At 46.8% G+C, this 14,222-nt stretch overlaps 1 protein-coding gene across 1 annotated transcript in view; it reads right to left on the minus strand.

The window, feature by feature from the left end:
* Nucleotides 1-1,644: 1,644 nt before the first annotated feature.
* Nucleotides 1,645-14,222, minus strand: part of slc6a5 (solute carrier family 6 member 5) — a 77,208-nt gene continuing 64,630 nt past the window's right edge. The window contains exons 14-16 of the mRNA XM_055649176.1: nucleotides 9,917-10,017; nucleotides 3,950-4,117; nucleotides 1,645-2,112 (exon numbers count right to left, since the gene is read on the minus strand). Coding sequence (XP_055505151.1) covers nucleotides 1,957-2,112; nucleotides 3,950-4,117; nucleotides 9,917-10,017 — 425 coding nt within the window. The 3' untranslated portion in view covers nucleotides 1,645-1,956. The remainder of the gene's footprint in view (nucleotides 2,113-3,949; nucleotides 4,118-9,916; nucleotides 10,018-14,222) is intronic.

Consider the following 14,222-nt stretch of genomic DNA (forward strand, 5'->3'; position numbering starts at 1 on the left):
GCCTCAAGAATGGTGATTTTTTTTAAAAATGAGTCATGCACATTACTTATGCAAGATAACAGACCGGCGAGTACAGACCATGAAACGCCCACGTTTAACTTAGATGAGTGAGTGTGTGTAGGTATGCGCGGTCATTCTGTGGCGGTGGTGACCTGATCTGAGGTACATCTGTATCCATAGGCAGTCGTACCCGATATACAATGCATTAGAATTACGTTAAGTAATTAGGGAATAACCTGCGCAGAGGTAAGTCCACTTAAAGTGCCCACAGACACTCGATATTATACATACAAGCGACATATATATGGCGAATTACACCTTACTTTTATTTTTATATCTGTGTATATATATATATATACGTTTCATCAAATACACCTTGTACATCTGATATTGGAATCCATCAGTAAGGCCAATGGTCAACGTGTAAACTTAATTTACAAAAAGTAGTTCGGCAGCTTCATACAACCTTCCCTTCACTCAGTCAACAGAGAGACAGACCCATCTTTGGTACCCACTGCCTTGGGATGGCTTATAGAAGGACAATGTCAGGAGGAGGGGGAATAACATTGCAGTCAGCAGTAAGGTGCTCCAATTCAGTGGAGCAGATGTATATTATAGAGAGCGATAGAGAGAGATAGAGAGAGAGAAGGAGGGAGAGAAGGAGGGAGGGAGTGAGAAAGGAGAGAGAGAGAGAAAGGGGAGGGAGAGAGTGAAAGAGAGAGAGAGAGAGAGAGGGAGAGAGAGAGAGAAGAGGAGGGAGAAAGGAGAGAGAGAGAAAGGGGAGGGAGAGAATGAGGGAGAGATGAGAGAGGGGGAGAGGAGGAGAGAGAGGTGAGAGAGAGAAGGAGAGATAGAGAGAGGGAAAGAGAGAAAGGGATAGGAGGGAAAAGAGAGAGAGAGGAGAGAGGGAGTGAGAGAGAGGAGGGAGAGAGAGGAGGAGAGGGAGTGGGAGAGAAGGAGAGAGAGAGAGAGAGATCGGTAAATCTCAAGATGCAGTGGCTGCTTAAATAATGTCGTGTTTCCACAGATTCCAGGGGAATCAAATATAGGAATGGACTTCAATGGGTTCAAGATTACAATGGAAATCACTGACATTGAGAGAATTAGTAATCTATTAGAATTGGAATCATATCTAAAGAGCAACAGAAACACTACCTGAGACCCTTGTAACACGAAACACACAGAGAGACAGGAATATTGAGCCAAAAAAATTCCCCGAAAGTCAACTACTGTAAATTTAAGACTAAACTTTTTTTTTTATGTAAGACAGTTTTCTTTTGTTAAACTACTGCTATGCTCACCATCTTTTACGTTTTTTTAAATTTTCAATAAGATATTTAAAGGGACTTCACATCACTAATACGCACTAAAGAACACTGCTCTATTGTTAGAAGCATGGACACCTAGTCATTATATCTCAGAATGTACAGTCTGGCCAAATTGCCCAGGTTGGTATTGCGGAGGTTGAGAGAGTTTGCCGTTGAACCCCAACACGTCCGTCGAGGAACGAGAGAGAATTGCACACCTACTTGTCTTCCTCAGCTGCTGATCAAGTAAGAGATGATCTAGGTGGTCGAGGGGAGGAAGGATAGGCACAAACCACGGGACATATTTTCGAGAGGAAGCGCTTGAGTTAGTGTGGGGGGGGGGGGGGGGGTAGCCCGGAGAGAGGTAACGGGCAAGGCGGATAATCTAAGGATCAGAACTAACTCGCTCCGGGTGGGAATGGGGAGACGTGGTGGAAGACAGTTGGCCAAGAGAGGCGGAAGGAGAAGACAAACGAGAAGGGTTCTAAATGGATAGAAGGGGATTGGGAATGGGGAATTGGGGGAGTACCCCATCAACCAGAGTGTCGATGCACTTGAGAGGGAAATGGGAGGGGTAGATTTGAAAACAGGAGAGAAGGGAGATGGAAATACGCTCAGCTCGTACATTTATACAGAGTAATCGGCAATACTAGAACTGAGATCCTAATTCGATTTCTTTGCGAGGCAACTTGAGTCCCAGCGAGGATGTTCCCAGAGGGTCCATCATGTTCTTGTAGCGCTCCCCACGGTGCTGCGTTAAAAACGGGCCCCAGTCTGGCTGAGGACTGCACACCAACTTCAGTCTCTGCAAAACACACAAAGCACAAGTTCAGAACGAAAGCAGAAACATCAGACCCAAAGATCCTTCAGCGAGGAAGATGGACCACTGGACGAAAAAGACGCAGTACGCTCATGGGCAGATTTAGATCTTTATCATTTTATTTATTCATGTGTGTATATATTTATATATTATAAAAAAATATAAAAACATAGAAATTAGGTGCAGGAGTAGGCCATTCGACCCTTCGAGCCTGCACCGCCATTCAATATGATCATGGCTGATCATCCAACTCAGTATCCCGTACCTGCCTTCTCTCCATACCCTCTGATCCCTTTAGCCACAAGGGCCACATCTAACTCCCTCGTAAATATAGCCAATGAACTGTGGTCTCAACTACCCTCTGTGGCAGAGAGTTCCAGAGATTCACCACTCTCTGTGTGAAAAAGGTTTTTCTCATCTCGGTTTTAAAGGATTTCCCCCTTATCCTTAAGTTGTGACCCCTTTGTCCTGGACACACTGATCTGTTTTGTAGTCAATGCCTACTATGTTCTGTTGTGCTGAAGCAAAGCAAGAATTTCATTGTCCTATCAGGGCCATGTGACAAGAAACTCACTTGAACTTGAACTTGAACTTGAGATTCGCGGGTAATTTTCGGCCCCATTTAAGTAACCGGCTTCCGTCTCCGCACCAAAGATCCCGTAGCATAATAGTGCGGAGACGGGAGCCGGTTACGGAAACATCCTCGTAAAAATAAAAGTTCTTTGCTAAAAATCTTCTCCTCATTTTCAGAATTATAATTTATTAACACAAACTGTTCCCCCACAACGTTGATTACACTGCGGGTCGGGTCGGGTGGGGTCGGGTTACTGAAATGGATGATAAAAAGGCCCATGTTCCGCTCCGTTGCGTACTACACGTCAGCCCCATTGCATTTAGAAAGAGTGGTCTATCTTGCTCCGCTATAGGATCTTTGATCAGATCATTACCATCTTAGCAAACCAGTTTCAGTTCAGACCTGTCAGATTGAGGACCAGCGCAAATTGGAGGAACAGCACCTCATATTTTGCCTGTTTAAGAAGGAACTGCAGATGCTGGAAAATCGAAAATGCTGGAGAAACTCAGCGGGTGAGGCAGCATCTATGGATGCTGCCTCACCCGCTGAGTTTCTCCAGCATTTTTGTCTACCCCCATTTTCGCTGGGGCAGCTTACACCCCAGTGGTATGAACATTGACTTCTCTAACTTCAAGTAGCCCTTGCTTTCCCTCTCCATCCCCTCCCCCTTCCCAGTTCTCCCACCAGTCTTACTGTCTCAGACTACATTTTATCTCTATACCTCGGTGCATCAGTCTAAAGAAGGGTCTCGACCCGAAACGTTACCCATTCCTTCTCTCCAGAGACGCTGCCTGTCCCGCTGAGTTCCTCCAGCGTTTTGTGTCTCCCTTCGATTTAAACCAGCACCTGCAGTTCCTTCCTGCAGAGTTTCAGTTTCAGTTTCAGCCTCTGCTGCTCCGAGCCCACTCAAGCTTGACAACATCTTTCCTATCACGTGGTGATCAGAACTATGGATTAAATTCGATACATCACAGAAGATGGACGCTGAAATGGTGGCTATAGGCACAAAAAAGCTGGAGTATAATTTTACATTAATGACAAGCCAATTAACTTACAAACCTGTACGTCTTTGGGAGAGTGGGAGAAAACCGAAGCACTCTCGGAGAAAACCCACGCAGGTCACGGGGAGAACGTGCAAAGTCGGGATCGAACCCGGGTCTCTGGCGCTATAAGCGCTGTAAGGCAGCAACTCTACCGCTGCGCCACCGTGCCGTCGGTAGTGGAAACGTTAGATTCCAAGCAACTCACCTCTATAAAGCTCCCAGGTGCCAGGTGCATTTTAATGACGAACATGATGGGGATCCATATGACGGAAGAAGCCAGCATTAGCCACCCCATCACCATGGACCAGGCCGGGTACTTGTACGTCTCGTATGTCAGCGGCTCCCACTGATAGAAGCTGAAGCAGAGGATGAACTGGGAAATGAAACAGAGCAGGTTTTTCACCAGTTCACAAGTTCACAACTTCAAGTGTCTGAAGAAGGGTCTCGACCCGAAACGTCACCCAATCCAACCTTCAAACCTGAACGTCTTTGGAGTGTGCGACGAAACCGGAGCGTCTTCTCCCCGCGACCAAATGGGGTTTCTCCAGGAGCTCCGATTTCCTTCCACACTCTAAAGACGAAGAGGATTGTAGGTTTGAGACCCTTCCTCAGACCTGAAACGTCACCCATTCCTTCCCTCCAGACAAGCTGCCTGTCCCACTGAGTTACTCCAGCTTTTTGTGTCGACATAAATCATTCCCCCAATCGACCATGGCTGATCTATCTTTCTCTCTCAACCCCATCCTCCTGCCTTCTCCCCGTAACCCCCGAAACCTGGAATAATGAGGAAAGACATTCTTGCTATTGAGGGAGTGCAGCGTAGGTTTACATGGCTAATTCCCGGGATAGCGGGACAGCCATATGCTGAGAGAATGGAGCAGCTGGGCTTGTACACTCTGGAGTTTGGAAGGATGAGAGGCTATCTCATTGAAACATATAAGATTGTTAAGGGCTTGGACAAGCTAGAGGCAGGAAACATGTTCCCGGTGTTGGGGGAGTCCAGAACCAGGGGCCACAGTTTAAGAATAAGGGGTAAGCCATTTAGAACGGAGACGAGGAAACACTTTTTCTCACAGAGAGTGGTGAGTCTGTGGAATTCTCTGCCTCAGCGGGCGGTGGAGGCAGGTTCTCTGGATACTTTCAATAGAGAGCTAGATAGGGCTCTTAAAGATAGTGGAGTCAGGGGATATGGGGAGAAGGCTGGAACGGGGTACTGATTGGGGATGATCAGCCATGATCACATTGAATGGCGGTGCTGGCTCGAAGGGCCGAATGGCCTTCTCCTGCACCTGTTGTCTATTGTCTACAATCTCCAGGCTTTAAACCTGTTCAGTGCCACCCTCGAGTATACATGGCCAATGGTGAAAAAAAAACACTTGGCTGTGGCCAGGTCAATCTTGTATCAAGCTCAGGTACTTTTTTTCAGTTAAAGAATATAAAACCATTAAACAAGACAATTCACAAAACACAAACATGTCCTTTTGTGCCTTAACCAGCATGTGCAGTTGTTTGTTTCCACTCCTTACACAATGGCAATAATGTCATAAGTTCTCGGAGCTGAATATCGGGGGCCATTCGGCCCATCGAGTCTATTCAATCCACCATTCAATCACGGCTGATCTATCTTTCCCTCTCAACCCCATTCTCCTGCCTTCTCCCCATAACCCCTTCAGTATAACTGCTGCCACATTTACCATTCAAAGCACACGTTAATGGAACAATGAGCACAAGTCACACACATTAAAAAATCCTTTTGATGCTTCCTCCCTCGAATTGCTCGGTATAAGACGCTAAAGGGCCTGTCCCACTTAGGCTATTTTTGGGCGACTGTCAGAGTCGTAGCAGGTCGCTGAAACCCCCCCCCCCCCCCCTTCGACATAAAATTTGAAATAGAATCATTACTTTAACAACAAAAAAAAACAGGAGTCAGCACCAGCGACAACCTACGTGAACCTGGCGACAACAACGACAGCGCCCACGTCAGGAGAAGTCACGCTACGCTCGTTGGCGTCAGACCCACTGTCCCCGACTGTCTCCGAAAATTTTTCAACATGTTGAAAATCCAGCGGGGACCAGAAAGACGCTACGACTCTTTGGGCGACTGAGGAGACGACTCACGACCGTACAGGCGACACCCCGGCGACCACGTGGCGCCTGTAGTCGCCTAAAAAATCGCCTAAGTGGGACAGACCCTTAACCCTTATTTTTGACATTATTATCATGAAGAAAGTGGTCATACCGTTCCTCCACGCCACCTAAAACAACATCAATTATGCCACAATAGAACAAGCAATGAATCAATGTTACACAAAAAAGCTGGAGAAACTCAGCGGGTGCAGCAGCATCTATGGAGCGAAGGAAATAGGCAACGTTTCGGGGCCCGAGTCCCTGAAGGAAATAGGCAACGTTTCGGGCCGAAACCCGGAAGGGTTTCGGGCCGAAACGTTGCCTATTTCCTTCGCTCCATAGATGCTGCTGCACCCGCTGAGTTTCTCCAGCTTTTTTGTGTAACCTTCGATTTTCCAGCATCTGCAGTTCCTTCTTAAACAATCAATCAATGTTCATGGTCTTAAGAACATTACCTAAACTGTTTATCCATAAGAGAGTAACTAGCAGGTGTGAAATGTCTGCTTGCATTTCCCAAATGGAGCCAATGACACTTTTCACGCATCTGCTCAAGGTAGCAACTGCAGCGATTTATTTTATTGTAAGGTAATGTCTAGTTTAGAGATACAGCGCAGAAACAGGACCTGAAGCCCACCGAGCCCATGCCGACCACACTAACACGACCCTACACACACACACACACTAGGGATGATTTTACATTGATACCTAACCAATTAATATACAAACCTGTACGTCTTTGGAGCGTGGGAGGAAACCGGAGCACCCGGAGGAAACCCACGCAGGTCGCGGGGAGAACGTGCAAACTCCGTACAGACAGCACGTGGTCAGGATCCAGCCGGGGTCTCTGGCTCTGTGAGGCAGCAACTCTACCGCTGCGCCACCGTGCCTCTCTTATCCTGAAGTTTACAATTCCCAATGTTCCCCTTTCGGATGCTATTTAAAGCCTACATCATTGATTAGGTGTTGGGACAACTAGCTGAACATTCTGTTCTTTGTCTCACTGCGAATTTCTGTCCGAATGTGTTTCCTTGTCGTGCTTTGTGACATTTCTCTGTGCTGGTAGCGTCAGCTAATGGAACATCCTGTGCTGGAAATACTGAGGGAGGTTGAGTTTGATCAGCATCTTGCATCAGAAGTCATGCTTACCTTTGTGTGTGTGAAGGAACTGCAGATGCTGGTTTAAACCGAAGATAGACACAAGAAGCTGGAGTAACTCAGCGGATCAGGCAGCATCTCTGGAGAGAAGGAATGGGTGACGTTTTGGGTCGAGTCCCTTCCTCAGTCTTGACCCGAAAGGTCGCCCATTCCTTCTCTCCACAGATGCTGCCCGTCCCACAGAGCTTTTTGTGTCTATCATGCTGACCTTTTGTGACTCCTGAAGGTCCTATTGCCACAAATACCCAGCCTTTCTCACCAGGGACTGACTGTACAGAACGTTTTTCCTTCTATTATTTATTATGTAAAATAATATGTGTGTTATGATTGTGTTTATAATTTGTTTGGTTGTTTTGTTGTTCCGCGAGCATTGCCACTTTCATTTCACTGCACATCTCGTATGTGTATGTGACAAATAAACTTGACTTGACTTGACTTGACTTGGCCAGAAGGGTCTGCAAGCAACAACTGGAATCTGTGCAGCTGAACCTGAGGCCGTGACCCCTGACTATTGAGTGCTTAGAAGTACAGCATGGAAACAGGCTCTTCGGCCCACAAAGTCCATGCTGACCATCCATCACTCATGCACCCTAGGGGCGGCACAATGGCACAGCGGTAGAGTTGCTGCCTTACAGCGGCAGAGACCCGTTTTCGATCCTGTCTGTACGGAGTTTGCACGTTCTCCCCGTGATTGCGAGAGATTTTCTCCAGGTGCTCTGGTTTCCTCCTCCCACACTCCAAAGATGTACAGGTTTGTAGGTTAATTGGCCTACAATTTGGTAAGTTGTAAAAGTGTCCCTAGTGTGTGTGGGTTAGTCTATGGGACAGCGCGGATATGATGTACCAAAGGGCCTGTTTCCGCGCTGTATCTCTAAAGTCTAAAGCCTACGCCTATTTTACTCATCGACGCCTTGCACACTCGCGGGCAATGTTACAGCAGCCAATTCAGGATGTGGGAGGAAACCGGAGCACCCAGAGGAAACCCACGCAGTCACAGGGAAGAACATGCAAACTCCACACAGACAGCACCCCGAGGCCAGGATCGAAACCGGGTCTCTGGCGCTGTGAGGCAGTGGCTCTACCTCACCCCCTCCATTTCACAGTTAAAGAATAAGGGGTAAGCCATTTAGAACGGAGACGAGGAAACACTTTTTTCTCACAGAGAGTTGTGAGTCTGTGGAATTCTCTGCCTCAGAGGGCGGTGGAGGCCGGTTCTCTGGATGCTTTCAAGAGAGAGCTAGATTGGGCTCTTAAAGATAGCGGAGTCAGGGGATATGGGGAGAAGGCAGGAACGGGGTACTGATTGGGGATGATCAGCCATGATCACATTGAATGGCGGTGCTGGCTGGAAGGGCCGAATGGCCTACTCCTGCACCTATTGTCTATTGTCCATGACACACTGGTCAACCTGAGGAGCACCTTCAGCAACAGACTGGTCCCACCAAGATGCAGCAACAGAACGTCCCAGGAGATCCTTCTTCCCTGTGGCTATCAAACTGTACAACTCCTCCCCCCTTCTGTCGTGGGGTAGACTGAGACTGAATCCCCTCCCAATCCTTTTCACTTGTTACTTTAATTTCACGTTTCATGTATCTTGTTGTGTTTTATGACTGGTGGCCGACCAATTTCCCTGCTGGGATAAATAAAGCTTTATCGTGTAGTATCTCTACCAGTTGTGCCACTGTGGTGCCCCTGTTCCTTGGGCATCTTATCCTATTAAAGAGTTTTTGAACTGTCTTGAACAGTCAAAGGATTGAAAAGAAAAGAAAAATTGCCAGCAGCAAATAGGTCCCAAGTACGGGAGAAACAGCTATCTGTGGCCTTGGTACCAAAACCTCTCCATCCTTGGGGCTTGTTTGTATTAAAAGATAATAAGTCATCGGAGTAGAATTAGGCCATTCGGCCCATCAAGTCTACTCCGCCATTCAATCACGGCTGATCTATCTCGCCCTCCCAACCCCATTCTCCTGCCTTCTCCCCATACCCTCTGACACCCGAACTAATCAAGAATCTATCCATCTCTGCCTTACAAATATCCACTGACTTGGCCTCCACAGCCGTCTGTGGCAAAGAATTCCACAGATTCACCACCCTCTGACTGAATAAATTTCTCCTCATCTCGTTCCTCAAAGAACGTTCTTTAATTCTGAGGCTAAGACTTCTAGCCCTCGACTTTCCCACCAGTGGAAACATCCTCTCCACATCCACTCTATCCAGGACTTTCACTGTTCTGTATGTTTCAATGAGGTGAGGTCCCCCCCCCCCCCCTCCCCCCCCTCCCCCCCCCCCTCCTCCTCATTCTTCTAAACTCCAGCGAGTACAGGCCCAGTGCCGACAAATGCTCATCATAGGTTAACCCACTCATTCCTGGGGTTATATCTGTAGGTAATGATTCATTGGTGTGATTAGTCAACTCATCACCATGCAACTGCAATCAGATTTGTCCAAACAGCTCCCATGTTTCAATATATTAGTTTAGTTTAGAGATGCAGCACGGAAACAGGCCGTTCGTCCCACATAGTCCATGCTGACCAATGTTCACCTGTACACGAGTTCTATCCTACACCCCAGGGACAATATGCAGAACCCAACGAATCTACAATTTTTCCAAGCCTTTGTGGGAATGTGGGAGGAAACCGGAGGAAACTCGCGCGGTCACGGGGAGAACGTGCAAACTCCACACCGACAGCACCCGCGGTCAAGATCGAAGCCGGGTCTCTGGTGCTGGGAGGCAGCAACTCTACCGCTGCGCCACCGTGCCGCCCCCCAATATTGTACACTTCCGCATCGCATTCACAAAAGGGTTTAATGGAATATGCGTTAGTTATTAGTGGACGTATTCACATTGGATAATGAAACGTATTGGACTCTTTGAAGTGGAGGTACGTACTGTAAGAATCGTAGGAGTGAAAAATGCCCAGCAAATCCTCCAGAAGTAGTTGGGTTGAAATCCAATCATCATCTCGATGTCTTCACAAAATCGTTTCAATCCTGTTAGCACAAAAAACACAGCGTTAAGCACTGTCCTTTGAATGAGGGGAGTGGTTAGAAAAATTGCCTGCCGTGACATTTCCATATTCAGCTACAGCTCTTGATTGCCATTATAATAAGGACAGACGCATAGAAACATAGTAAATAGGTGCAGGAGTAGGCCATTCAGCCCATACGAGCCAGCACCGTGGCTGATCATCTAGATTCTTAAGGGGTTGGACAGGCTAGATGCAGGAAGATTGCTCCCGATGTTAGGGAAGTCCAGGACAAGGGGTCACAGCTTAAAGATAAGGGGGAAATCCTTTAAAACCGAAATGAGAAGAACCTTTTTCACACAGAGAGTGGTGAATCTCTGGAACTCTCTGCCACAGAGGGTAGTTGAGGCCAGTTCATTGGCTATATTTAAGAGGGAGTTAGATGTGGCCCTTGTGGCTGAGGGGATCAGGGGGTATGGAGAGAAGGCAGGTACGGGATACTGAGTTGGATGATCAGCCATGATCATATTGAATGGCGGTGCAGGCTCGAAGGGCCGAATGGCCTACTCCTGCACCTAATTTCTATGTTTTTATTCAGTACCACGTTCCTGCTTTTCCCCCCATATCCCTTGATTCCTAAAGCCCCAAGAGCTAAACCTACAGTAACTCTCGCTTGAAAACAGACAAAAAATGTCGGAGTAACTCAGCGGCACAGGCAGCATCTCTGCAGAGAAGGAATGGGTGACGTTTCAGGTCGAGAACCCTGGCGTTTCAGGTCAGGGGAGAGAGAGACGCAGAGATATGGAAGGGTGAGGTGTGAAACTGAGGGATCAAAGGGGATGCAGCTCAAGGAAAATTTTAAATAGATTTGTCCAAACAACCATTAGGTTTCAATCTATTAGTTTAGTTTAGAGATACAGCCTTCCAGCCCACTGAGTGCATACTAAAGTCCCTGTCCCACTGTACGAAGTAATTCAAGAGTTCTCCCGAGTTTTCCCCGATTCGAACTCGGAGAATGTCCGTAGCTGGTCCGTAGGAGTTCATGGATGTCCCGTAGCGGCTCGTAACGCTAACGGTAAATACTCAGGAAATCCGGTAAACACGTAACGTTTTTTCATCGCTGCAAAAAATGTCCACGAGTAAAAAAATACTCGTGATTAAAAAAATTGTTACTTTTTACTCGTACGAGCGAGCCGCTACGGGACATCCACGAACTCCCACGGACCCGCTACGGACATTCTCCGAGTTCGAATCAGGGGAAAACTCGGGAGAACTCTTGAATTACCTCGTACAGTGGGACAGGGGCTTAAGGAGACAGCTTTATTCAGATAAAGACTGTACGCCTGCAAGCAATTGAAACTTAAATGCGCTGAAACTAAATAGCTGTGCTGACCACGTTTGGCTCTCAGCTTTCAAATGGAGCATAGATTGTGTAACCCTCGATCAAACCAGAATCTGTCAAGCATTGGGTGTTTGGTGCAAGGACAACTCCAAGAGCCAATGTCAAATTATTCCCGCATTGCACTTGCTCTGGGGTAATTTCAAACTGAGTAAAAGCAACTCTTTAGACCTTAGAGATACAGCGCGGAAACAGGCCCTTCGGCCCACCGTGTCCGCGCCGACCAGCGACCAACCCCGTACGCACACCAACACCATCCTACTCACTAAGCGACAATTTACTATTTTTTTACCGAAGCCAATGAAGGAACTGCAGGTGCTGGTTTACACCGAAGATGGACACAAAATGCTGGAGTAACTCAGCGGGACAGGCGGCATCTCTGGAGAGAAGGAATGGGTGATGTTTTGGGTCTGAGGAAAGGTCTTGAGCCTAAACGTCACTCATTTCTTCTCTGCAGAGGTGCTGCCTGTCCCGCTGAGTTACACCAGCGTTTTGTATCTAACCAACAATCCTCTTTGTCTTTGGGAGTGTGGAAGGAAAGAGGAGCCCCCGGAGAAAACCCACGAGGTCACAAGGAGAACGTGCCCTGGTTTCTTCACACACTCCAACGAGGTACAGATTTAAAGGCTAATTGGCTTCTGTAAAATTGTAAATTGTCACTGGTGTGTGCAGGGCAGTGTTAGCGTGCAGGGATCACTGTTCGATGCAGACTTGGTGGGCCGAAGGGCCTGTTTCCGCATTGTATCTCTAAACTAAACTAAATCTGTATTTGTAAGGAATAGAAACATAGAAACATAGAAAATAGGTGCAGGAGTAGAGGCCATTCGGCCCTTCGAGCCTGCACCGCCATTCAATATGATCATGGCTGATCATCCAAATCAATATCCCATACCTGCCTTCTCTCCATACCCCCTGATCCCTTTAGCCACAAGGGCCACATCTAACTCCCTCTTAAATATAGCCAATGAACTGTGGCGTCAACTACCTTCTGTGGCAGAGAATTCCACAGATTCACCACTCTCTGTGTATATGCCTATGCCTAACCTGACTCTAACAGAGTGATGATATCAAATATAAGTGGAACATAAGCTTGCTCTGCCTTTCTGTAAGTTCATGAGTTCTCGGAGCAGAATTAGCCCTTTCAGCCCATCAAGTCTACTCCGCCATTCAATCATGGCTGATCTATCTTTCCCTCTCAACCCCATTCTCCTGCCTTCCCCCCATAACCCCTTGTCACCCACACTAATCAAGAACCTATCTATCTCTGCCTTACAAATACCCATTGACTTGGCCTCCACAGCCTTCTGTGGCAAAGAATTCCACAAATTCACCACCCTCTGACTAAAGAAATCTCCTCCTCATCTCCTTTCTAAAGGTACGCCCTTTTATTCTGAGGCTACGACATCTTATCCTAGATTCTTCCACTAGTGGAAACATCCTCTCCACATCCACTCTATACAGGCCTTTCACTATTCGGTAAGTTTCATTGAGGCCCCCCCCTCATCCTAATTGTCTATGCTTGTTACATTTTCAAGCATAGCGAAGAAGAATGCATTACTCCTCCAGCGATATCCTATTGGGTATATTTTCCAAGTGCAGTGGAAATACTGCACCCTCCCCTTCCCCACCTCATCTATCCAACCAGCCTGACTGTCCTTGATTACATTTTATCTTTGTTGTCACCTTCTCCGAGCTAGCAATGATCCATCCTACATGTTCATTGAAACTCATCTCTTTTGACGGCTTGTTTTCACACACTTTACCTTCCTTATCTCTGTGTCTTCCTCTCCCCCCAACTCTCAGTCTGAAGAAAGGTCTCGACCCGAAAACGTCACCCATTCCCCCTATCCAAAGACGGCTGCCTGTCCCGCTGAGTTACTCCAGCATTTCGTGCTTTCAAGAGAGAGCTAGATAGGGCTCTTAAAAATTGCGGAGTCAGGGGATATGGGGAGAAGGCGGGAATGGGTAACTGATTGGGGATGATCAGCCATGATCACATTGACTGGCTCGAAGGGCCAAATGGCCTACTCCTGCACCTATTATCTATTGTGTCTGTCTTAAGAGGGGTCAGGATTGTTGGCACCATTTATCCATTCTCTCCGGAGATGCTGCCTGTCCCGATGAGTCACTCCAGCATTTTGTATCTATCCTCGGTGTAAACCGACATCTGCAGTTCTTTCCTACACAAAACACATCATTCGTGTGTGCGGTTGTAAAATCGTTCTCTCGGGGAGATATGAATTGAGCAAATAGACAAATAACCATCGACTAAACATTTGTGTGAGTGAATGACAAGCAAGATCTTTGTGCTTCCAGTCCCACTATTGTTGGTCAATATATTCACTGTAATTGTAATTTGAGCTCCCTAGATTCGGGGCTGAAAATATAATTATTTTCCTCTTCATCTTTCCGAAGCCTTGACTGGATTTAAATTCAAATCCTTGCAATTTTTCATTCGCTTTGATATAAATCCAAATAATATTTAATGCCCTGAGATATAAATTTCCTGTTCCAGGAACAATAGCTCTTGCAATAACAATTGGTCCACAATAACGCTGAGTTATTTTCCCATATCTCGAATGTAAATCAATTTCAAAATTTTACTACCCGTGTCTGGCATTCTTTAAAAAAAAAAAGAATAATTTACTTGTAACATAAGGCGAGTTTATTACAGATTGTAACGTCCTGTTTAAATATTCAGGGTATGTCTGAACATGTCAGCTTGTTGTACTCCCAGTATATTGGTCACTTCTGTACCTATTGCTTCTTGCAGAAAGATCGCCACACTGTGGCGGAGCGAAGTACTGTATACCTTGCTGCTTCATGATGTT

Source organism: Leucoraja erinacea, chromosome 18 (assembly GCF_028641065.1).
Source record: "Leucoraja erinacea ecotype New England chromosome 18, Leri_hhj_1, whole genome shotgun sequence".
Classification (NCBI taxonomy): Eukaryota; Metazoa; Chordata; class Chondrichthyes; order Rajiformes; family Rajidae; genus Leucoraja; species Leucoraja erinaceus.